Source organism: Leopardus geoffroyi, chromosome E3 (genome assembly GCF_018350155.1).
Source record: "Leopardus geoffroyi isolate Oge1 chromosome E3, O.geoffroyi_Oge1_pat1.0, whole genome shotgun sequence".
NCBI classification, from domain to species: domain Eukaryota; kingdom Metazoa; phylum Chordata; class Mammalia; order Carnivora; family Felidae; genus Leopardus; species Leopardus geoffroyi.
The window spans coordinates 31,261,856-31,286,413 of NC_059340.1; the positions used below are offsets into that span (position 1 = coordinate 31,261,856).

Sequence of the window (24,558 nt, forward strand, 5' to 3'; positions counted from 1 at the left end):
GGCGACAGGGCTTCTTGGGGGTGCAGGAGGTGGGCGGGGCCAGCGTGTTACTCGCTCAGTGGGTCAGGGTTTCCTGAATCCCCTGGAAGCTTACTTTTGTGCTTCAAGACCCCAACATCCACCCACCCCTCCCTGCTGACCCAAACCAAGAGGAACTTCCTCACCTCTTGCCCCAAATCCCTCCCCTCTGAGGAAAAAAAAGAATCATCGGATACTCTGCGTATAAATAGAAAATAATTACTAGTGAGGTGGTAATGTTCCTTCGCCTATTTTTGGTGGGTCTCTTTGTTCAGATCTTTTAGGCAGGCGCACGGAGCTCGTGCATCCACACGAGCACACATGGGCCCCCGCCGGAGGTGTGGGGAGGGTGTGTGTCTGGGGGGGGGGGGACCCATGGCGACCCCCGTTGCCTACACTCGGCAAGAAGATCGAGCTAGCTAGCGCCCAGCCATCCAGCCGTTCCAAGACCGCCAGTCGCTCGCCAACCCCGCCCGCCCAGACCTCACGCCAACCCTGGCCTCCGTCGGGTCTGGGGGCTGAGTCCTGGGGGTTGCGTTCTCGGCCTCCAAAGTTACTGGGTTGTGCGAATCAATTTAGACACTTTTAAAAAAAAGCAAAAGGCAAATAGCTCCATTAATCCCCAAATGCCTTCTCCCATCTGCTGCGACTTGCTGGCGCTGGGACTTGCATAATGAATAAGGCAACCAGGAAAGTTGACGAATCAGGGGGGCGGGAGGGGGGGCTCCCGCCCTTGGAGTCCGCGCCAACCCCCTGCAAGGGGCGCAGCGCGCGGCGAAGGCCCCGGCCCCCAGCAGGGAGAGGTGGCGACGGCGGGAAGGGGCGAGGGGTGCGGGTGGCCGGGAGGCAACCGAGGTCCTGATTCCGGGGACCTGGCAGCTCAGGGAGAGAGAGGCGGCCGCTCCAGGCAAGGCTTTTGTTCTCGCCCTCCCTCCCCTCTCTCTCTCTCTCTCTCTCCACCTCCCTCGCCTCTTTTTCGCAAGCCTTACGAGTTGCAGGCGGCACACACTCCTTCCCTCCCTCACACACACGCGCGCGCGCGGGCTCACACACGCCCCCCTTCCCTTTCGGGCCCGCCTGCCCTGTTTACCTAGAAGCTAGCGTCTGGAATCCGAGGGGTAGACCCCTCCCCAAAACCCAAGACTCCGGGGCCGCGGGCTCCCGGGCTGTGTGTGTCTCAGACCCGCTTCAATCCTAGGCGGGAGGGGGCGGCGGGAGGGTGACGGGTGCAAAGACCCCCCCCCCCATACACACACGCGCTCCAGTCCACACCTGTGCGGAGCCCAGCGCCCCCTCTCCGCGCGGGGAGCCGAAGTTGGCTTCCCGGGCGACCTCCCCCAGCGGAGACGCGGGGGGGGTGGGGGAAGCGCCATTGCCCAGGGAAAGGTGGAGAGGGAAGACGAGGGAGAGCGGCGCCTGGAGGGGAGGCGGCGGGGGGAGGGGAGGCAGCCCACCTGGACATGTGCTCCCTTTGCGGCCGGTGCGCTTTCTCCAGCCCCAGCTTGGTGAAGATGCCTACAAGCACCATGACGGCCACCACCCCGCAGATGATGTAAACGATCAGGTTGGTCTTGTCCTTCGTGGGGTCGTGCAGGGGGTCGTCCTTGCGTGCGGGAGGCTTGCCGGTGTTGAGCCACAGCGGAGTGTCGTAGTTGGTGCAGGTGCTCTGGTTCAGTCGCCGCTTCTTAAATGTGCAGCAGAACCGGAAGCCACAAGTCCCGCAGCAGAAGATGAAGTCGCCCGAGCTGCAGTTGAACGGCGGGTCCCACTGGCCCATGACATCGAAGTAGCCCCGGCAGAAGTCCGGCGTGGGCGCCCGGGTCGGGGGCGCGTCCGAGGCCCCCGCGCCCTCGCCGGCCTCTCCGGAGGCGGCCCCGGACCGGTTGCCCCCCGCCAGCACTACCACGCCGCCCAGCTGCGCCAGCTGCCCGTGCCCCGCTCGCTCCTGCGCCCGGCACACGCGGGCGCACAGCTCGGTGAGGAAGCAGCCGAGGAGCAGCCGGAGGACGCGGCGCATCGTGTCTCCCAGCCCGGGCTCGGCCGCTCGGCCGCCGCTGGAGCCGCTGCAGCCGCCTCTCGAGGCGCGGCCGAAGCTGCCGAGGCTGCTGCCGGGGGCTGCGAGCCGCCGCGGGCCGCACATGCAGGGAGCGGCGCGGGGCGCTCGGTGGTCGGCGGCCACTGCGCTCGGCTCAGCCCGCGTTCGCCTCCAGCGCGCCGCGCGCCGAGGGGCCGGCCGGGAAGGAGCGCGCCTGACCGGGCGGGGGGAGGATGAGCGGGGGCAAGCGCGGGGTGCAGGTCCGGCCGGCTACGGGGAGAGGCGGGGGCCGGAGAGCAGGGGAGCGTCGGTCTGTCCGCGCCTCGCCTTGGCCGGCGGCTCCGGACTCGCCGCCCTGCGCCGGCTCGCAGGATCCCTCTCACCTCTCCAGCTCGCCAAGTGCGCTGGAGAGAGCGAAGCAACACTTGTGGAATGAAGGGAGGGCAGGAGGAGAGGGGGAGGGGAAGGAGGGCGGGCAGAGGAGGGAAGGGGGGGTGGAACGGGCGCGAGCTCGAGAGGGGCGGGGGCGCGGAAGAGGTGACTCGGGCGGGCGGGGGGGGGGCGGGAGCGAGTTGGGGGGCGTGCGGAGCTGAGCTAGGCTGGCGGGCGGGGAGGAGGGAGCTTCGGCAGCCACCGGGGCTGAAGGCACCGCTCGGGTTTCCCGGCAGGTGGAGGATGGCTGCGGGACCTCCCGCGCCCTCTCCGGGAGGGAGGCACGGCTCAGACCTGTTCCGGGCGAAGAGGCGGCTCCGCCCGTGGCTTTTTCAGGCGTGCGTGCGGAGGAGCTGCGGCTCCGATCTGCCCTCCAGGGAAGAGGGGACTCGGAGGGGTTAGGGACAGACTAAGTGGCTTCCACTCCTAGGCGGACTGGGGTACACACTGATCAGGATCGCCCCTCCATGGTGCACGGGGCCGCCTCGCCCTTCCTTTCCCCCGAATGCGCCCTCCAGCCAGGCGCGCATCCGGGATGGTTCTACTCCCTGGGACTTGCCGAGGACCAAGGCTCAGCTGGGAAGGCGGGGTGGCAAGCCACTGGCCCCGAGGTCAGCACCCCCGGGAGAAGGCCTGGAGATGAAGTGAAGTCGAAGAAGCGCAGGGGGTAGGGAGAGAGCAGACCAGGCAGGGGCACGTCCCACGTCCTGGAACGTCTTTCCTTGGGACTCTCCTAGGCCCCAGGACCTGCCACTTCTGTCCCTCTATGACCTCGCGGCGTTCCCTGCGTTCCACAGGAGGGCACACCGCCGCGCCTCCTCTGCGCGCCCAGATCCAGTGCAACGCAAGGCCTGGACACCTAGCTTCAGCCACCCTCCCGCGCCTGGAGTCCGCGCGTGGGTCTCCGGAGACGGCTGGCACCTGTGCTCCCGGAGCCCCCCAGACATCCTCACCCGATGTGGCGCAGTCCGGCCTTGCTTCCTCGGCTTCCAGCCTCCGGTCGTCGCCCGTCAGCATTTCCAAATCTGCCCTCTCCACTCAGCAGATTCCAGCCATCCGTCGGCCCTCTCTCATTTCTCCCACTTCTGTCCTCTGCTTGAATTTGACTCCAATAGCCCCCCAAACAGCATTTGCACCAAAGCTGCGACACCGAATTTAGATCTCCACACGCCCCTGCGTTTTTGTTTTTTTAATTGCATTAACTAAGTATACACTTTGCAGTCGGCTGGGCGATCTGCAGGGAAATGATGCCTCCAACCACCCCACCCCCTGCCCTGGGCTTCAGTCAGGGGCTTCTCGAGGCATTTTCAAAGCACCAAAAAGTTGGACCACATAAAATGACATAGTGGGTTCTCTTTAACTGAAAAAGCATGCTAGAGAGGTGGTTGCTGGCCTCTCTTGTAAGTTTTCTCAGAATGACAGGGAGCTAAGCTAATTGTGCCTTCTCTTCGAAAAATGTCACCTACTGTCTTCCGAAAGACTAGCATAGAATGACCCTATTCCAGGAAAAAAACGAACCAGGCCGACCCTGACCCAGCATATCCAGGAGGATGCCAGCCCTCGGAGACTCACTGAATTATGGGCTGTATTTTGTCCCAAACCCACCTGGACAAGGTGTGAGATTGTTCAGTCTAAATGCATCAGAGCCATCGGAATGAGGTTCCCGAAATAGGGTAGTGTGACATGTCTGTCGACCCACACCCACCACCACTGTGTGAGCCTCTACAAACACAAGCATTGGTGTGTGAGAGCTAATGATAGCTGACATTTATTCGATGCTTACAACATACCCACTAAGCTTGTCTTTTCTAAAATCACCTCCTCACAGATGCTCAAAGCAGTGCCTGGCATCTCGCAGACAATCTGGGAATAGTTGCTAAACCACTTGAGTGACTGATCTTATTTAACTCTATCTCTAGGTAATATTACCGGGCCCACACAACAGAGGGAGAGACTGAGGCCCAAAGCAATTAAACCAATTGCCCATAGTAGCGCAGCAAGGGACGCTACCCAGTTGGCATTTGACCCAACAAATGTGACTCCTGGGTCTGTGTTCTAACCATTCCAGGTAGTGCCTTCCTAAAATAGGCCTCCAGACTCCCTGTCCATCTGACATTACGTTATATATTTGGTTTTTGCCTGTCTCCTGTCTCCACACGTCGATTGGTAAACTCCAGGACAGAAAGGGGCCTTGATTCCTGCAGCATCTCCCAGCACCTACAGCAGCGAGAAGCATGACAAACACTCAAAAAATACTTAGAGGCTGTTTTGATTAACTTACTAAGCTCTCTTACGCAAGACCGTTGGTGTTAAACCAAGGGAGGAAAGGAACCCGTACGACAGGAACAGACAATGGAGTTTCTGCTGTCAGGACCACGCAGAGGGATTGGGATATTTCTAGGCACTAAATCAGAATAGGAAAGGACTGTTCCAGCAGGCCTGCCGAGGTCCAGGAAGCTGAGGCTCAAAGAGGTTAAGGGCTTTGTCCCAAGGTCACATGGTCAGCAAATGGGAAAGCTGGGTGCAGAATGCCAGACTCCTAACCTCTGCTTTCCTGCTTGCCCACCCCCACCGCACCCCACCAAGGCACCTCCCAGCAAGCATAGATAGGGCTGGGAGCCTAGGTCAGTGGCCTGGTAGAAGAATAGGTCACAGACACCTTCCCACAAGAGTTGGGGGTGTTCAGATACTTCTAAATTTGATTTTAAGAAAGAGGAAAAAAAAGCACCTTCGCCAAAAGAGACAAAATCTAGACAGCAAAGTCCATTTTAGAATGTCTCCAATCTCTGTAAAATATTGCCTGTCACCAGAACATTTGAGTCCGGTTCTCAGAGGAGACTCACTCAGGCTGCTGTTCCCGGCTTTAATTAACAGAGACTGCCCCCTGTTTGTCACAAGGAGAGTGCAGGGAGCCTGCTTCAGAAAGAAGCCGACCTAATAGACCGACCTTCGCGGCTTATTTGCCAGATCCCAAACTCTAAACCTGCTCCCCCTGTGAGCTTCACCCAAAGCAAATTCCCTTGCTGTTCCCGCCTGCCCCTCTGGAATATCGCCCACACCTGTTTCCCAAGCCTTTGAAAAATATGTACAAGAAGGGGGGAATCAGGCTCATTTTACTCTTTAAAGGAAGAAAGCCACTTTCCTCTGGGTATGTCAACTCAGTAAATAGAGTCACTGCCGCCTAATAGGTGTGTGATTATTGAGAACATGTCCCCATTTAGAACATGTGGTTGAGAAAACATTTCTTTCAGGGTTCCTCACGGGGAGGGGTGCGGTGTGGGGGGGGATGGTTATTAACTTCCTAATTGAAACACCTGTCAAGTTCATGGAAGATGAAAAATCATCATCAAAGACCACCCCCCACCACTACCCAAATGAATTCATGTAAATGTGTTGAAATTAAAACGCAGCTCTTAATGAAAGTGCTTTCTATGAAAGAGATGATGACATTATTTACAAGACAGGCACTTTTAATACCTAAAGAAGAATCTCGTTTGCTCTAGGCTTAATTATGTCAGTCTGCAGCACCATTTGCAAGGAGCCTGCAACCGTACTCCCAACAATTAAGGGGGAAGGAGCGATGTTACAAAGGAGGTTTGCTCACCAGGACTCGGAGCCCGTGTCCCTCTATAAGCAACTCCACAAATCAGACTATTTGTGTTGTGGCCCTCACCTGAAGGCGTTGATTGTTAATAGTCCTCATCGGGTGGCTTTTAGGGTTTCAAAAAGGTTTCTTAGCAACTGTTAGCCTTGAGAAAAAAGAAATGAGAGGACTCGGAAGCTGTTGGTTCGAAACCTTAAGAGCTACCTGGGGGCTGGGGGGGGGGGCGGGGAATCAAAACTAGACTCCCATATACAGAGCGTAAGGAGAGACCAAAGAAGGGGCAGATGTCTCCAGATGGGCGGGTGGTGGGGGTAATAAGCTAGGGAACTTACAAGGCCTGCCCTGGGCCCTGCAAGGCGAGTGGATCTCTGCAACTGCCTGCCAGAATCTTACAAGTTTATATTACACAGAGCTCGCAATGGGGGTCAGTAGTATATTGTCCAGATGGTCTTAAGAGCACTTTGCTCTCCCAAGGCTGCATCCTTGAAGCAGACTCCTAGTGCCAGAACAGTGGGTGGAATATACATTGCAAGGACAGAGGAGGGGGTGACGAGCCTCTGATTGCCCACCTCCAGCTTCGGGGTCAACTGGAGGTCATGTCCCCTGGATGACTTTCTCCAACAGAAGCCAAAATGTGGCCAGCTCCTTGCCTTGCGGGGGCAACACACTGATTTGATGTATTTTATTCTCTTTTTCTGAAAAGATAAAGTAAGATAAAAGATAAACTACAAGAGAAGTGAAGCGGGTCTAAAGTTGGGTTTCCCCAGACTACAAGAGGTAGGTGAGAGGATTTTTGGTGATACCCAAACATGTTTTTTTTTTAACAATTTTATATTTACTTTTAATGTGTGTCAGAAAAAAATAACGACACGTCCACACTTGGCTTCATGGGCAGAAACATTTCAGGTGCACGTCAATTTAAAGTACATTTAAGAAGAATAATAAATACATTGTAGTATTTATTAATAAAATATAAATAAAGAAAATAAGAGGCAGTGTCTTGTGTTTAGGAAATGTGGGTTTTGGTATGAGGACAGGGTTCCTCAGTTTCAATGCTGTTGACATTCTTTTTTCAGTATTTATTTATTTTTGAGACTGAGACAGAGTATGAACAGAGAAGGGGCAGGGAGAGACGGAGACACAGAATCTGAAGCAGGCTCCGGGCTGTGAGCTGTCAGCATAGAGCCCGACTGGAACCCACAAACTGTGAGATCATGACCTCAGCCGAGATCAAGAGCTGGAGGCTTAACCGACTGTGCCACCCAGGCACCCCCTTTTATCTAACATTGTTTAAATGTTCATTTATTTTTGAGACAGAGTGAGTGGGGGAGGGGCAGAGAGAGAGAGGGAGACACACAATCTGAAGCAGGCTCCGGGCTCTGAGCTGTCAGCACAGACCCGGATGAGTGGTTCACACTTAAAGACCATGAGATCGTGACCTGAGCCAAAGTACTCGCTTACCGGGCGGAGCCACCCAGGTGCCCCAGTGATATTGACATTTTAGAGTGGATCATTCTGTGCTGTGGGGAGCTGGTGTCGGGGGGCTGTCCTGTGCATCGTAGAAGGTTCAGCAGCATCCCTGGACTCTACCCACTAGATGCCAGTAGCACCTCCCAGTTGCCACAAACGAACACTGTGGATGAGCAGACACTGCGAAATCGATTGACAACTGCCCCGTGTTGAAATCCTAGTTCTTCCTCATATGAGGTTTATGACCTCAAATGAGTCACTTAACCTTTCTAAGCCTGAGTTTCCCCATCTATCAGATGTGGATAGGAATGGTGCTTTCCTGGGGCACCTGGGTGGCTCAGTCCGTTAAGCCTTTCTGACTCTTGATTTTAGCTCCGATCATCTCATGGTTCATGAGTTCAACTCTGTGTTGGACTCGACGCTGACAGTGTGCAGAGCCTGCTTAGAATTCTTTCTCTCTCTCTCTCTCTCTCTCTGCCCTTCCGCCATGCACAGGTGTGCTCTCTCAATAAATAATAAATAAATAAATAAATAAATAAATAAATAAATAAAAACTTAAAAAGAGTGGTGCTTTCCCCAGGAATATAACAAACACTCCATATCTTCTAATATTACAAACACCCCATATCTTGCATAGAACGCTTGACACAGTGAAACGGACCTTAGGCAGTGCTTAGTAAAGAGTCACTCTTATGACAGGCAACCTGAAGGAGGCTAGCAGGTGTCAGGCACTGCCCTGAGCCCTGGGGAGACCGAAGGCTGAGACAAGATCCTTGCTCTCCATGCAGCAACCCATGCTCAGGAGGGCCCCATGCTTTGTCTGCTGCTCTGCCGTTACCTTGGAACTCAAATGATTTCTGAACACAGGGCCTCACCAATTCTGCAGACTGTCCTCTATGTAGGGGATGCAACTCTGGCAGAATGAGAGGCCAAGCGTGTGGGAACTTACAGGAGGATGTTTCGCTCAGCCTACACAGGCAAAGGCTTCTCAAAGGGGACATCCCAGCAACATGTAAGCATTCTCAGTAACATAGCAAGAAGAATTTTTTTTCTGAGTAGGCTTTCTGCCTAGTGTGGAGTCCAATGCTGGTCTTGAACTCACAACCATGACATCAAGACCTGAGCTGAGATCAAGTTTTACCAATGGAGCCACCCAGACACTCCCATGGCAAGAAGAATTTTGGTATATTCTCTTTTTTTTTTATTTTAAATTTTTTTTAGCATTTATTTATTTTTGAGACAGAGAGAGAGCATGAACAGGGGAGGGTCAGAGGAAGAAGGAGACATAGAATCTGAAACAGGCTCCAGGCTCTGAGCTGTCAGCACAGAGCCCAGCGCAGGGCTCGAACCCACAGACCGTGAGATCATGACCTGAGCCGAGGTCGGACGCTTAACCGACTGAGCCACCCAGGCACCCCTATTCTCTTTTATTTAATTTTAATTTTATTTATTTTTTTAATTTACATCCAAGTTAGCATATAGTGCAACAATGATTTAAGGAGTAGATTCCTTAATGCCCTTTGCTGATTTAGCCCATCCCTTCTCCCACAACCCCTCCAGTAACCCTCTGTTTGTTCTCATATTTAGGAGTCTATTATGTTTTTGTCCCCTCCCTGTTTTTTATTATTTTTGCTTCCCTTCCCTTGTGTTAATCTGCTTTGTCTCTTAAAGTTCTCATATGAGTGAAGTCATGTGATATATGTCTCTCTCAGACTGACAAATTTCACTTAGCATGATATCCTCTAGTTCCAGTCATGTAGTTGCAAATGGCAATATTTCATTCTTTTTGATTGCCAAGTAATACTCCATTGTATATACACCACATCTTCTTTATCCATTCGTCCATCGATGGACATTTGGGCTCTTTCCATACTTTGGCTATTGTCGATAGTTCTGCTACAAACATTGGGGTGCATATGTCTCTTCGAAACAGCACACCTCTATCCCTTGGATAAATACCTAGTAGTGCCATTGCTAGGTCGTAGGGTAGTTCTATTTTTAATTTTTTGAGGAAACTCCATACTGTTTTCCAGAGTGGCTGCACCGGTTTGCATTCCCACCAGCAATGCCAAAGAGATCCTCTCTCCACATCCTCGCCAACATCTGTTGTTGCCTGACTTATTAACGTTAGCCATTTTGACATGTGTGAGGTGGTATCTCATTGTGGTTTTGATTTGTGTTTCCCTGATAAGTGATATTGAGCATTGTTTTCATGTGTCGGTTGGCCATCTGGATGTCTTCTTTGGTAAAGTGTCTATTCATGTCTTTTGCCCATTTCTTCACTGGATTTTTTGTTTTCTGGGTGTTGAGTTTGATAACTTTTATAGATTTTGGATACTAGCCCTTTATCTGATATGTCATTTGCAAATATCTTCTCCCATTCTGTCAGTTGCCTTTTACTTTTGCTGATTGTTTTCTTCGCTGTGCAGAAGCTTTTCATCTTGATGAGGTCCCAATAGTTCATTTTTGCTTTTGTTTCCCTTGCCTCCAGAGACATGTTGAGTAAGAAGTTGCTGCGGCCAAGGTCAAAGAGGTTTTTTTCCTGCTTTCTCCTTAAGGATTTTGATGGCTTCCTGTCTTACATTGAGGTCTTCCATCCATTTTGAGTTTATTTTTGTGTATGGTGTAAGAAAGTGGTCCAGGTCCATTTTCTACAGGTCACTTTCCAGTCTTCCCAGCATGACTTGCTGAAGAGACTGTCTTTATTCCAATGGATATTCTTTCCTGCTTTGTCAAAGATTAGTTGGCCCTACGTTTGTGGGTCCATTTCTGGATTCTCTGTTCTGTTCCATTGATCTGAGTGTTTGTTTTTATGCCAATACCATACTGTTGTCATAATTACAGCAGGAAGTCCAGGATTGTGATGCCTCCTGCTTTGGTTATCTTTTTCAAGATTGCTTTGGCTATTCAGGGTCTTTTCTGGTTCCAAACAAATTGTAGGATTGTTTGTTCTAGCTCTGTGAAGAATTCTGGTGTTATTTTGATAGGGATTGCCTTAAATATGTAGATTGCTTTGGGTAGTATTGACATTTTAACAATATTTGTTCTTCCTATCCAGAAGCACGGAATACTTTTCCATTTTTTTTTGTGTATTCTTCAATTTCTTTCATAAGCTTTCTATAGTTTTCAGTGTATAGATTTTTCACCTCGTTGGTTAGGTTTATTCCTAGGTATTTTATGGGTTTTGGGGCAATTGTAAATGGAATTGATTCCTTGATTTCTATTTCTGTTGCTTCGTTGTTGGTGTATAGGAATGCAACTGATTTCTGTGCATTGATTTTTTATCCTGCCACTTTGCTGAATTCATGGATCAGTTCTAGCAGGTTTTGGTGGAATCTTTTTGGTTTTCCATATAGAGTATCATGTCATCTGCGAAGACTGAAAGTTTAACCTACTCCTGGCCCATTTGTATGTCTTTTATTTCTTTGTGTTGTCTGCTGAGGCTAAGGCTTGCAATAATATGTTGAATAACAGTGCTGAGAGTGGACATCCCTGTCTTGTTCCTGACCTTAGGGGAAAAGCTGTCAGTTTTTCCCCACTGAGGATATTAGTGTTGGGTCTTTCATATATGGTTTTTATGATCTTGAGGTATCATCCTTCTATCCCTTCTTTCTTAATGGTTTTTATCAAAAAAGGATGCTGTATTTTGTCAAATGCTTTCTCTGCATCTACTGACAGGATCATGTGGTTCCTGTCCTTTCTTTTATTGATGAGATGAATCACATTGATCGTTTTGCAGATATTGAACCAGCCCTGCATCCCAAGTATAAATCCCACTTGGTCGTGGTGAATAATTTTCTTCATGGATTGTTGGATCTGGTACACTAATATCTTGTTGAGTATTTTTGCATCCATGTTCATCAGGGAAATTGATCTATAGTTCTGCTTTTTCGTGGGGCCTTTGTCTGGTTTTGGAATCAAGGTAATTCTGGAATCATAGAAAGGGTTTGGAAGTTTTCCTTCCATTTCTATTTTTTGGAACAGCTTCAGGAGAATAGGTGTTCACTCTTCCTTAAATGTTTGGTAGAATGCCCCTGGAAAGCCATCTGGCCTTGGACTCTTGTTTTTTGGCAGATTTTTTTATTACTAATTTGATTTCTTTACTGGTTATGGGTCTGTTCAAATTTCTATTTCTTCCTGTTTCAGTTTGGTAGTTTATATGTTTGTAGGAATTTGTCCATTTCTTCCAGATTACCCATTTTATTGGCATATAATTGCTCATAATATTCTCTTATTATTGTTTTTTTATTTCTTCTGTGTTGGTTGTGATCTCTCCTCTTTCATTCTTGATTTTATTTATTTGGGTCCTTTCCTTTTTCCTTTTTGATCAAACTGGCTAGGGGTTTATCAATTTTGTTAATTCTTTCAAAGAACCAGCTTCTGGTTTTATTGATCCGTTCTACTGTATTTGTTTTTTAGTTTCAATACCATTGGTTTCTGCTGTGATCTTTATTATTTCCTGTCTTCTGATAGTTTTAGGTTTTATTTGCTGTTCTTTTTCCAGTTCTTTAAGGTGTAAGGTTAGGTTGTGTATCTGAGACCTTTCTTCCTTCTTAGGAAGGCCTGGATTGCTATATACTTCCCTCTTTTGACTGCCTTTGCTACATCCCAGAGGTTTTGGGTTGTGGTGTTATCATTTTCATTGGCTTCCATGTAATTTTCAATTTCCTCTTTAACTTCTTGGTTAGCCCATTCATTCTTTAGTAGGATGTTCTTTAGTCTCCAAGTATTTGTTATTTTTCCAAATTTTTTCTTGTGGTTGATTTCAAGTTTCATAGCGTTGTGGTCTGAAAATATGCACTGTATGATCTTGATCTTTTTATACTTTTTGAGGGCTGATTTGTGTCCCAGTATGTGATCTATTCTGGAGAATGTTCCATGTGCACTGGAGAAGAATGTATATTCCTCTGCTTTAGGATGAAATGTTCTGAATATATCTGTTAAGTCCATCTGGCCCAGTGTGTCATTCAAAGCCATTGTTTCCTGGTTGATTTTCTGTGTCAGGATGTGCCCATTGCTGTGATGATGTTTCCATTGCTGTAAGTGGGGTATTTAAGTCCCCTACTATTATGGTATTATTATCAATGAGTTTCTTTATGTTTGTGATTAATTGATTTATATATTTGGGTGCTCTCACATTTGGAGCATAAATGTTTACAATTGTTAGGTCTTCTTGGTGGGTAGACCCCTTAAATTATGATATAATGCCCTTCTTCATCTCTTGTTACAGTCTTTATTTTAAAGTCTAAATTGTCTGATACGAGTATGGCTACTCAGGCTTTCTTTTGTCAACCATTAGCATGATAGATGGTTCTCCATCCCCTTACTTTTAATCTGAAGGTGTCTTTAGGTCTAAATTGAGTCTTTTGTAAACAGCATATAGATGGATCTTGTTTTCTTTTCTTTTTCTAACTTTTTTTTAACATTTATTCATTGTTGAGAGATGGCAAGAGACAGAGTGCGAGTAGAGGAGGTGCAGAGAGAGAGGGAGACACAGAATCCAAAGCAGGCTCCAGGCTCTGAGCTGTCAGCACAGAGCCGGACGTGGGGCTCAAAGTCACAGACCATGAGATCATGACCTGAGCCAAAGTCAGATGCCTAACCGACTGAGCCCCTGGATCTTGTTTTCTTATCCATTCTGTTACACTCTGTCTTTTGATTGGAGCATTTAGTACATTGACGTTTAGAGTGAGTACTGAAAGATATGAGTTTATTGGCATTTTGTTTCTTGTAGAGTTGGAGTTTCTGGTAGTGTTCTTTGGTACTTTCTAGTCTTTGTTGCTTTTGATATTTTTTTTCCGTCTTTTCTCCCCTCAGCGAGTCCCCCTTAAAATTGCTTGCAGGGCTGGTTTGATGGTCACTAACTCCTTTAATTTTTGTTTGTCTGGGAAAATTTTAATTTCTCCTTCTCTTTTGTATGACAGCCTTGCTGCGTAAAGAATTCTTGTCTGCATATTTTTCCGATTCAGCACATTGAATATATCCTGCCACTCCTTTCTGGCCTGCCAAGTTTCTGTGGCTAGGTCTGCTGCAAACCTGATCTGTCTTTCCTTGTAGGTTAAGGACTTTTTTTCCCTTGCTGCTTTCATGATTCTCTCCTTGCGTGAGTATTTTGTGAATTTGACTATGATATGCCTTATTGATGGTCCGTTTTTATTTAATTGAATGGGGGTCCTCTGTGCTTCCTGGATTTTGATGTCTGTGTCTTTCCCCAGGTTAGGAATGTTTTCCATTATGCTTTGCTCACATAACCTTTCTGCCCCTTTTTCTCTCTCTTCATCTTCTTGGACCCCTATGATTCTGATGTTGTTCCTTTTTAATGAGTCACTGATTTCTCTAATCCTTGAATCATGCTCTTTTGCATTCGCTGTTTGCTTTTCTGCAACAGAAAACTTATGGATTATTCTCCATAAGTTTTTCCTCTGTATTGCTAATTTGCTGCTCTGCCTCATCCATCCTTGCTGCCGGGGTATCCATTCGAGGTTGCAGCTCAGTTATAACATTTTTTATTTCCTCCGGACTAGCTTTTACTTCTTTTATCTCTGCAGAAAGGGATTCTAATTTATTTTCGACCCCAACTAGTATTCTTATTATCATGATTCTAAATTCTGGTTCAGACATCTTGCTTGGATCTGTGTCCATTAAGTCCTTGGCTGTCATTTCTTTCTTCTCTTTCTTTTGGGGTGAAATCCTTCAGTTTGTCATTTTGAAGGAAGAAAAGGAATTGATAAAGCAAAAAAAAAAATTAAAATGAAAAAATTAAAAACAACACACACACACACACACACACACACACACAAATCAAATAAATGATGCCAGACTATAGGTGTGTTTTGGTCTGGTTATTGAAAGGAGCTTGATAGATTAGAGAAAAAAGGGGGGGGGGGAGATAAAAAAGGAAAATGTTTGAAAATTTGAGAAAATGAATACAATGAAATAGAATAAAATGAAATGATGAAGTAAAATAGAATTTGAAAACTTTACAAAAAAGTAAAAAATATATTAGAAAAATAAAGAAAAATATTTTCAATAAAAATTGAAAATAAAAATAAAGTTTTTGTCTTTCTGTATTCAAGAAAAAGAAGTGAAAAAGAAAAAAAAGAAAACTGAATAGATGGACCAGTGAACAGGCTGAAATATGATTGAAATCACTTCGTTTTCCCCTAGAAGTCAAACTATGAAACACTTGATAGTTCGTAAACTAAGCAGGCGGAGAGACTTGTGTTCCTGAAGAGCAAGGTTGGCCCAGTTGGGCGGGGCTTAGGGTAATGACTTCGTTCTCCACTAGATGGCGCTGCTCAGCTCACTGGAGGGGATTGTTGTGGCGCTTGCAGGTGTGTATGCGCATGCGTGGCAGCGGTAAAAATGGCGTCATCCAGCTGCCCAGTCTCTAGTATGGAAACTCTGTGCTCTACCCAGCCAGTAATTGCGTACCCATCCTTTGTCTCCGGCTTCCCCTGCTCCCACTTCTGCACTGTCCATGAGCAAGCCATCAGGTTGCCAGGCGGCACTTACCTCCTGAGCTTTATTTCCTATGCGGCTGTGTTTCCCAACCCCTCACTTCGGAGGGACCGCGGCTCGGACCGCTCAGATCCTCTCCGGGAGCGTTTCCCCGAGCAATGGCTGGGTGCCGGCCTCACCCGGGAACGTTCCCGGGACTCTGCTGCTGCTGTAGCCAGAGACTGCGGCTGGGCGCCAGCCCGCCCCAGAGAAGGTTCAAGCGATCGTGTAGCAGCAGCGTTTCGGGGATCATGGAAAATCACAACACGCATCTGGCCCCAGGCTTCACCCTTCCCACCAGAGCAGCACCAGGTAACGAGCTGCGGAGTTTCAGATTCTGCGATCCCCTGTTTATAGAGTCTTAATGGAATTTAAACTCTCTCCTTTCTCCTTTCTCCCCTTTAGTTCAGTCCCTGTGGCTGTTTCCACTTTTCTCCAGCTGCTTTTGGGGGTGGGGGGTGTGCTCCCCCCCCACCCCCATCCTCTCTCTGCAGGCAATAACAGCTCCCTGCTCTCAGCGGCTTCTCCCTCCCCCAGTTCACCTCTTTGCCTTGCATACCTGCTGATTTCTGTGGTTCAGGTTGTGCAGATAGTTGTGTTGATCCTCAAATCTGTTTTCTAGGTGTGCAGGGTGGTTTAGTGTTGATCTGGCTGTATTTCATGGACGTGATGTGCAAAAAAACTTCCATGCTGTTCCATCGTCTTGGCTCCTCCTGGTAGATTGTCTTCACAAATAGTTCTCAGGGCACGTGGGTGATTCAGTCGGTTAAGTATCCAACTCCTGATCTGGGCTTGGGGTATGATCTCACAGCTCCTGAGATCGAGCCCTACATGGGGCTCTGCACTGACAGGGTGAAGCCTGCATGGGATTCTCTCTCTCCCCATCTTTCTGCCTCTCCCCCTCTCAAAACAAGTAAATAAACCTAAAAAAAAAGAAACCAATTCCTTCATCGTAAGACCCATGTTCTCCCCTTGTTCTGCAGTGAGAGAAAAGTTATGAACTTAGGTGGTTCTATAGAAATAGAGGCAATAATTGTTTCTGAGACCAGTAGCCAAAGCTCTGCCTCCATTTAGGACCCAAGGTCTTAAATACATATTTAAAATACAGACAGACAGACAGACATATGTACCCTGTAGGGTCATTGGCTTGGATAAAGGAGGAGGCTGAAATGCAATTATGAAGAACAACATAGGTGGTAAGAAGAGAAATTAAAAGACAGAATAACTGATTTCACCATCCATAGCCTTTGAAACAATTTAGTGTCTCAAATGTCATTCTGAAGAACAATACTGAAGTTTTCCATACTTAAGTTTCCATTGGTCCATAGAAAATGGAGAAAAATTATGGTTGATGAAATAGATATTCTGTAAGCACCTCTTTTAAAGGTTGTGTACTCTATTTGTGTAATAATTCACTTTCTCACTTATGTTAGTCTTATCTTTATCAGTGAGTGTGTGTGTGTGTGTGTGTGTGTGTATGCACGCGTATGCGTGTTTAAATATTTCTTACCAGGGAAAAAATGGTAGACTTATCGTCCCTAATTTTTGGTCATTTTACTAGAGATGAAATCCCGGAGTCTGGGATGACTAATTTAAGAATCTCACAGTAGCTTTTGTTCACAAGTAAAGTGGTAGTTTGAAGCAATTCTCTGAATAATTTAAGTCCCTCCAACTGTACTGTGAAACCAAAATAGGTTTTAGGGTCATGCATTTTCCAGCTAAATACATTGGCTGAAATGACGAGGTGTATCCCCAGGAATCAGCTATGGCTGGATGCAAACCACACAACTCCCCAGACCTGTGTCTCTCTGCTCCAACAAATGCCTATAAATACAGATTGTATCAGTTAGTTTTTGCCATGTAACAAATCATCCCAAAACTTAGTGGCTTAAGATAACAACTATTTATTTAAGTAACACTTCTGGGGATTGGCAACTTAGGTTGGCCTCAACTGGATGGTTCCTCTGGTCTTGGTTGGACTCACTCATGCATTTGCTGTTAACTGCCAGGTCACCAGGGTGCTGGTTGGTCTGGGACAGCCTTCATGTGGTACAGCTCCTCTCTGTTCCATGAGATTTCTCATAAGCCATTAGGCTAGCCCAGGCTTTTTCACATGATGCCTGGGCAGGGTTCCTACTCACTAAAATAAAGCACATAAGACTTATTGAGACCCAGAGCCAGAACAGGCAAATCATCCCTGTGCCATATTCTGTTGGCACAAAACAAGCTACAAAGGCAGTTCGTATTCGAGGAGAATATGGAAGAGTGGCAAAGTTGCATTGTAAAGGAAATGCACACGGTGCCTGGGTGGCTCAGTCAGTTAAGCATCCGACTCTTGATCTCAGCTTGGGGCATGATCTCACAGTTTGTGAGTTCGAGCCCTCAGTTGGGCTCTGTGCTGACAGCGTGGAGCCTTCTTCGGATTCCGTCTCTCCCACTCTCTGCCTCTTGACCCCTTGAACTCAAACTCACTCTCTCTCTCTCTCTCTCTCTCAAAATAAACTGAAAAGAAAAGAAAAGAACGAAAGAAAAAAGGGACATGCATGCAGGGATGTGTGAATCACTGTAGCTATTTTATGTCAACTGTCTTAGTCTATTTGGGCTGCTGTAACAAAATGTCACACACTGGGTGGTTTGTAAATAGTAGAAATCTATTTCTCACAGTTCTGGAAGCTGGCAAGATCAAGACACAAGCATGCACACATTCTGGTGACAGCCCTCTTCCTGGTTCATAGCCAGCACCTTTTCACTGTGTCCTCACATGGCGGAAGGGGTGATGGAGCTCAGTGGGGTCTCTTTTATAAGAAGAGTGATTCCATTCGTGAAGACGCCACCCTCATGACCTAACCACCTCCCACAGGTCCCACCTTCTAATATCATCATATTGGTCATTAGGATTTCCAGATGGGAATTTTGAGAGGACACACAGAGGATGGCTTCAAGTTACAAACAGTTCAAATGCCATTACTACTAACCACAGTAGAATGAAAATCTCCCTGTCACCAAGACTGCCCCACCGACAGTATTCCAGGAGAAACTGATACTCATGTTTTTTACTGTTAGCAAAGAAGCAACAGTCACATGAAGTTACACAAGCTGTGTTTTCACCTGCATAATCAGAGCAACCCCTGTACATTGGGAAGTTCAGTGCGCCAACAGCCAGCCCTGTTTCCAAACCGGTAAACCAGGATGTCCTTGGTGCCTCCCTTTGTCTCAACTTCCACATCCTGTTGGTCACCAAGTTCTGTTAATTCTCCCTCCTGAACAAACATCAGATCCTTCCTTCCTGTCATCCCCATTCCTCCTGTTTCAGTTCAGCCCTCATCATCTCTCGCGGTGATGATGACACTTCTCCCTCATTTTGCCTACCCCCACTTCCATGTCCTCATCCTGAATCCAGTTGCCTTTCATGCACTTAACAAGCCTTTATTGAATGCTCACATCGTGCCAAGCACTCTGCTGTGGTGGCAGACATAAGAGGAAATAAGAGAGAGCCCATCGTTGGCTAAAGAAAGAAACAAAAAAGACTTAATTTATTCGTCAGGTCAGGTCATGTGCTGTACTGCATAACCACAAAATCTCAGTGGCTTAACCCAGTGAATGGTGACTTAGGAATCCAGGTCCCTCCCATCATGCAGCACCGCCATCACAAAATCCTTTACTTTCAGCCATGTGGAAGCCGTGTGGAGGCCATATGGAGCCATGGAGCAAAGAGCAGAAGGATGGAGTGAGGTAGTTTATGACCATGCCTGGGAAGTGGCATACGTCATTCCCACCATATTCCATTGGTTGAACTCGGTCACATGGTCCCAACTTAAGCACAAAGGAATCTGGGAAGTGTAGTGTTCCTATGTGCTCAGAGGAGGACAGAGAGCTGGTGAGTGCATAACGAGTCTTTTCCTCAATGGATGCTTGTCATGCATGTAACTGGGAAGTATGACATCCTATGGGAACCAGGGGAGGGTCTAATGTATTTAACATATCCTTGGATTCAGGAATGCAGGGCAGTGGGCTAAATAATGACCCCCAAAGATATCTACTCCTAATCCCTTGAACCTCAAACCTAGTACCTGGCAGAAAGGACTTTCTAGATGTGATTAAGTTAAGGATCTTGAGACAGAAATTGCTCTGGATTATCCAAGGGGGCCCTAACTGGAATCATGAGTGTTCTTCTAAGAGGCAGATGGAGCGAGATTTGACCAGGGAAGAGAAAAAGGAGATGGGATGACAGAAGCAGAGATTGGAGTGATGTTCTCTGAAGACAGAGGAAGGGTCCACAGGCCCCAGAAGCTGAAACGCTGAGAAAGGCAAGGAAGAGATTCGAATCTCTTGGAGCCTCCAGAAGGAATCTGCCTGCCGACACCTTGATTTTAACCTGTTAAAGCTCAATTTGAACTTTTACCCTCCACAAGTATAAGAGAATAAAGCTTTCTTGCGTTAAAACATGGAATTTGTGGTCATTTGTGACAACAGCAAGAGGAAACTAATACAAGCAGTAATGCCTACACTGAGTTCCAGATAAGGATCCCTCATTAGTGAGCTAGGCAAAAAGACAGGAAGGCAGGGTCAGAAGTGGAAGTTAAGGCTGAAGGGTAGTAAGGTCCAGATCCAACAGGATTTGCAGGGAGGAGAGGGAGGTGAGGGGGGGGGCAGTGAATTTAAGCCTGAGGGCACCAGGAAGCCATTGAAGCAGGAGTGACCTGACCAAGATCTGCATTTTTGCATGATGACCCCACCTGCTCTGTGGAGAGCAGATCAGGGGAACCAGTGCTGGAGGCAGAAGACAGTCATTTGCTTTATTCCAGAAGAAAAGTAGAAAGGCAATAATTCAGGGTCCTGGCAGTATGTAGTAGAATCAACAGGACTTGGTGATGGCCCGCCTCTGATAAGAGACATCCACTCCATCACCAACATCAGCTGCACCAACTCTGATGGTCGATGGTACCTGCAAAGGACAACACCTGCTTACCACCTATCTGGAATAGAGACAAACTAGGGAAGTCTAAAGGAACAGGGAGGGTGCCTGTGAAGACCAGGTGTTATCCATTGGATGCCTTCTTCCAATTCCTGTCATTGCCATGACCATCTTGTCCTTTGTAAATTGAATAAAATGGTTGGAGCACCATACCCCTATAAAGAGAAACCCAGCATTAACCGTCATCACCACCCATGCCACAATCAAGGGATTTCTATTTCTCGTAATCTCTTCTGACTCTGACTTCCTGCTTCTGCCTGTACGCCTATGCTGATGTGTGCTCCACAGAGATGTCCCCAACTGATGCATGAGCTGGGGCTGAAATCCAACCTGCACTGTCCTGGCCAAGTCGCGCACTCTTGGTGTATACAGAAAATGATTTGATGCTTGGCATGGCCAGAACTTGGAGCTTTTGAGGAGAAAAGACTGGAGATAAAGGTCAAGTAGGGGGTCAGCTTGTTTCAATGCCTTGCTAAGGGGCTCGAGACTGCTTCCTATAATGATGGTACCTTGTCTAACAATGTGAAGCAAAGAGAGACACGTTCGTTCAGATTTGCACCTTATGCAGATCACTTTGCCAGCCAATCTGGTCCTCATCACCCATCTGGGACTGAGAAAAAGCCAACCAGTCTGAGCTGAGAACGTCTATACCGAGTCCTGTGGGGAATCCCATTGGCCTCCATGCACAGACAGGATCAAACAGTGCTGGGAAACAGAAAGGGAAAATAGATATGATTCCAGAGAGAAGCAGAAACAAGACAAAAAGGAACTTAACTACCTTGTTGATGGCTTTTTGGATCCTGAGATTTTGGGGTTCTGTGTGATACTCCTGGATCTTCCAATAAAGTCCTCCTACCTTCCTCCTGTTTTTGCCTAAATTAGCTCAAGTTGATTCCTGTTATAATTCTGACCGAGATACTTTATCTCCAGTTTCTCTCTTCAGGCCTTCGTCACATCACCACCAAGTGTTACATTTTGTGTCTCTCCTCCCCGAAGCCATGAGTTGGCCAGATGGAGAGGAGGAGGAGAGGTCAGGGGAAGGCAGGGGTGGGGAGAAGAGGCAAGAAGAGGGGAGGAGGAGAGGGGAGGAGAAAGGTGTCATTGCACACACACACACAAAGATGTAGAAAAGTGTTCCTTATGGCATTGTTTGTAATAGCAAAGAACTGAAAACCTCCATCGGTGAGAGAACTGGTAGTCTCCCAGAGAGATCTCTCCATCGGTGAGATATTGCCTAAATAATTGACACTACTTCCATATTGGAATACTATACAGCAGTTAAAAAAATTCTAGGGGTGCCTAGGTGGCTCAGTCAGTTGAGCATCCCACTCTTGATTTTGCCTCAGGTCATGATCTTGGCCATTCGTGGGATGGAGCCCCGCGAAGGCTCTGAGCTGACACCTCAAAGACTGCTTGGGATTCTCTGTCCCTCTCTCTCTGCCCCTCGCCCACCTCTCTTACAAAATCAGTCAATCAAAAAAAAAATCCAGAACTCAGTTTAAGCATTACTGCCTTATTTATATGTTTAATAAATATGTTTAATAAATATGTTTATATTCTAGACATGTTACAAATTACAATAAATTCATATATTTCATATTATTATACATCTAAATATATTTTATAAAACTATATAATAAATATATTTATTTTTTAATATTTATATTTATTTATTAAAATGTATAAATACATATTATAAGTATATTATATGAATGTATTTATGTAAATAATACAAATATTAAACTTAGAAGTAAATTTGTATTTATAATACATAAAATATACATATAAATACATACTGTGTGTATGTATATATATCTGAAATGATCTTCAGTCAAGATATAATTTTTTTTTAAGAGGTAAGGCAGAAATACAAGCATACTTACTTAAAATTTTTTTTAATGTTTATTTATTTTTGAGAGAGAGAGAGAGAGAGACAGAGCATGAGCCGGGAGGGGCAGAGAGAGAGAGGGAGAGACAGAATCAGAAGCAGGCTCCAGGCTCCGAGCTGTCAGCACAGAGCCCCACGCAGGGTTCCAACTCGTCAACTGCGAGATGATGACCTAAGCCGAAGTCAGACACTCAACCCACTGAGCCACCCAGGCGCCCCAAGCACACTTACTTTTAGAATGCACAGACTATTTCTGGGAAGATGTACTAGAAGAAGCAGTGACCCTCGGAACAGGAAGCATGGGGAGGCGCATTGCTCTTCCCAGAATGCTCCTCTGTACTGTTTTTTAACCATCTATATGCTTCCGCATAGTAATTTTTTACTTTGCTTCCAGCAAAGTAATTGATAAAAATGTTTTTAAAAGCAAAGTAAACAAGAAAGTGCACTAATTGAAGGGTAGATGAAAAAGAAAAGAGCCTCAAACAGCTCAACAACTACCACCTGAGTTCCACTCTCGGCACCTCCGTGATGGATCCTTGACCTTGGCTAAACCATTTTCCTTCCTTGGGCCTCGGTTTTTTCATCTGGAAAATAGGTCAGCAGAATTCAATGCTCTCTAAGGTCCCGGCTCCAAAAACTGTCTGCAATAGTCGCTGACAGGGCTAATTGCTCGGGCAGAACTTTCTCTCAAATTAAAGCAGTAATTGTCCTGGCTTCCCACAGCAGCGTATGATGTTGCCATCATAATATGAAATGGCTTTTTCTTTATTAGAGTTATCTTTGGAATCTGGCGCCTTAAAGGATATAAAATGAATCATAAATAACATATTTGCAAATCATGTAGAATGAGATGATTTTTTACAAGAGGCACATTTGGGCGCCTGATCAACCCCGCACCCTCTGCAGAGAAAAGTCCTCCATAGCCTGGCCAGAGATGGATGCAGATGCCTGACCCAGGAGGATCCAGTCAATTATAATGCTGCCTAAAATGAATTATATTTGTCCTCAAGAACTTGGGCTAAGAAAACACAGACGGGGGACAGGGAGTCCCATTACCTCAACGCTTAGGAACCAGACAAAGTTGCATGAGAGCAGGAATTGTAGTCTTTCTCGTGCTGTATGCCCAAAGCTTACCACCACTCTGGCACATACTAGGTGCTCAATAAATATTCGTTGAGGGGTGCCAGGATGGCTCAGTCAGTTGAGCCTCTGACTCTTGATTTTGGCTCAGGCCATGATCCCAGGGTCATGGGATGGAGGCCCACGTTGAGCATGGAGCCTACTTGGGATTCTCTCCTCTCACCCTCTGCCTTTCTCCTCTGCACTCTCTCTGTCAGGTATTCTATATATATGTATATACGCATATAGATACACACACATATAGTGTATATACATATATATACATGTGTGTGTATATATACTTATTGAAGGAAAAGGTAATTACCAGAGAAATAGTTCATGAATTCTGACAGCTGTAGGTTCCAGTTCCTTTTCCTTTGAGAGATCTAGATTTCTACATTTTCTTGGGATTTTGTGGGATTTGGATCTCTCTTTAAAAACCCACTTCCACCTAAGCTAATTTGAACAGGTTTTGGGTTCTTTCATCCAAAAGAGCCCTAAGACAAATATTCTTTGTTCTCTCAAAATACGAATCCTGTTTTCCCCTGAGATTACTTTCTTTTAATTAAATACCATCAAAATTCATGGTAACATATTCCATGGTTCAACTCTCTTCAGCAAACGTGTATTGAGCTAGAAACTATGTGAGACCTGAAAGATGAATGGGGCCAAGTCCCTGCCATCCGGGCATCACATTCAGATGGACAAAGGCAGACATACAGTTAAGTCCTTCAAAGAGCAGATTACCTGAAAGAGAAGGTTTCAACAATGCACTCTGGGTAGAGGTGGGAGAAAGAGATCAATATTTGGGAAGATCTCATGGAGGAGATGACCGAAAGATGGGTTTTGAAGAATGAGAAGGATGTCTCAGGGAAAGGGTATTTGGGGCAGAGAGAACACTTGGAACATAGGCACAGAGCCTAGGAACACTGGTACTTAGTGTGGTCAAGCGATAAACAACATGCTAGAATAATGCAGAAGACCAGGCTAGCAGAACAAGATGAGAGTAGGAGAGTGAGCCCCATTGGTTTTTTTTGGTTTTTGTTGTTGTTGTTGTTGTTGTTTGTTTGTTTGTCTTTACCAAGATCCCCGCTCAGTGTTTTAAATTACTTAGGCCAACAGGGATTTTTTTTTTATTTAAGAGTAGCACATTTGGCAAGTCTCCAAGCACTGAAAAGAACCCTTGATGTTCTAGAAACTCTACAACACAAAAGAAAGATGATCAGAACTCTAATCTCAGTGGTGAGCACTTTTTCTACTTCACGTGTGTGTTGTTCCTCCCCCAAACATCCCATAAGCAGTGACTGTTCACTCTGTACAAAGGTCATTAAAAATGATCATCTTTTTGAGGTGATGGAAATGTTCTGGAACTAGTAAGTGGTGATGATTGTACAACATTGTGAGTGTACTAAAAGTCATGAACTATTCACTTTTAAGTAAGTGGCTGGAGTAAAACTGACCCAAGCCTTAGCCTGAGCCAGGTCATCTTCTGTGACAGATTTTACCCATGAGGATAA

At 46.5% G+C, this 24,558-nt stretch overlaps 1 protein-coding gene and 2 long non-coding RNA genes across 5 annotated transcripts in view; 1 reads left to right on the top strand and 2 right to left on the bottom strand.

The window, feature by feature from the left end:
- SHISA9 (shisa family member 9) overlaps positions 1–2,507 on the bottom strand; it is a 285,095-nt gene extending 282,588 nt beyond the window's left edge. Inside the window, exon 1 of one of the 3 annotated variants that reach the window (XM_045460037.1) lies at positions 1,473–2,507. In XM_045460037.1, coding sequence (XP_045315993.1) covers positions 1,473–2,158 — 686 coding nt within the window. In that variant the 5' untranslated portion in view covers positions 2,159–2,507. The remainder of the gene's footprint in view (positions 1–1,472) is intronic. The other 2 variants (XM_045460033.1, XM_045460034.1) reach the window with 2 other exon arrangements.
- Positions 1,472–5,670, top strand: LOC123588790. Its single transcript, XR_006708006.1, has 2 exons — positions 1,472–1,582; positions 3,283–5,670. It is a non-coding gene; the product is annotated as an uncharacterized LOC123588790 (long non-coding RNA).
- An 8,158-nt stretch (positions 5,671–13,828) lies between these two features.
- On the bottom strand, positions 13,829–24,305 carry LOC123589317. Its single transcript, XR_006708256.1, has 3 exons — positions 24,292–24,305; positions 15,437–15,446; positions 13,829–13,926 (listed from the first exon to the last, which is right to left on the bottom strand). It is a non-coding gene; the product is annotated as an uncharacterized LOC123589317 (long non-coding RNA).
- Between the last annotated feature and the right edge of the window lie 253 nt (positions 24,306–24,558).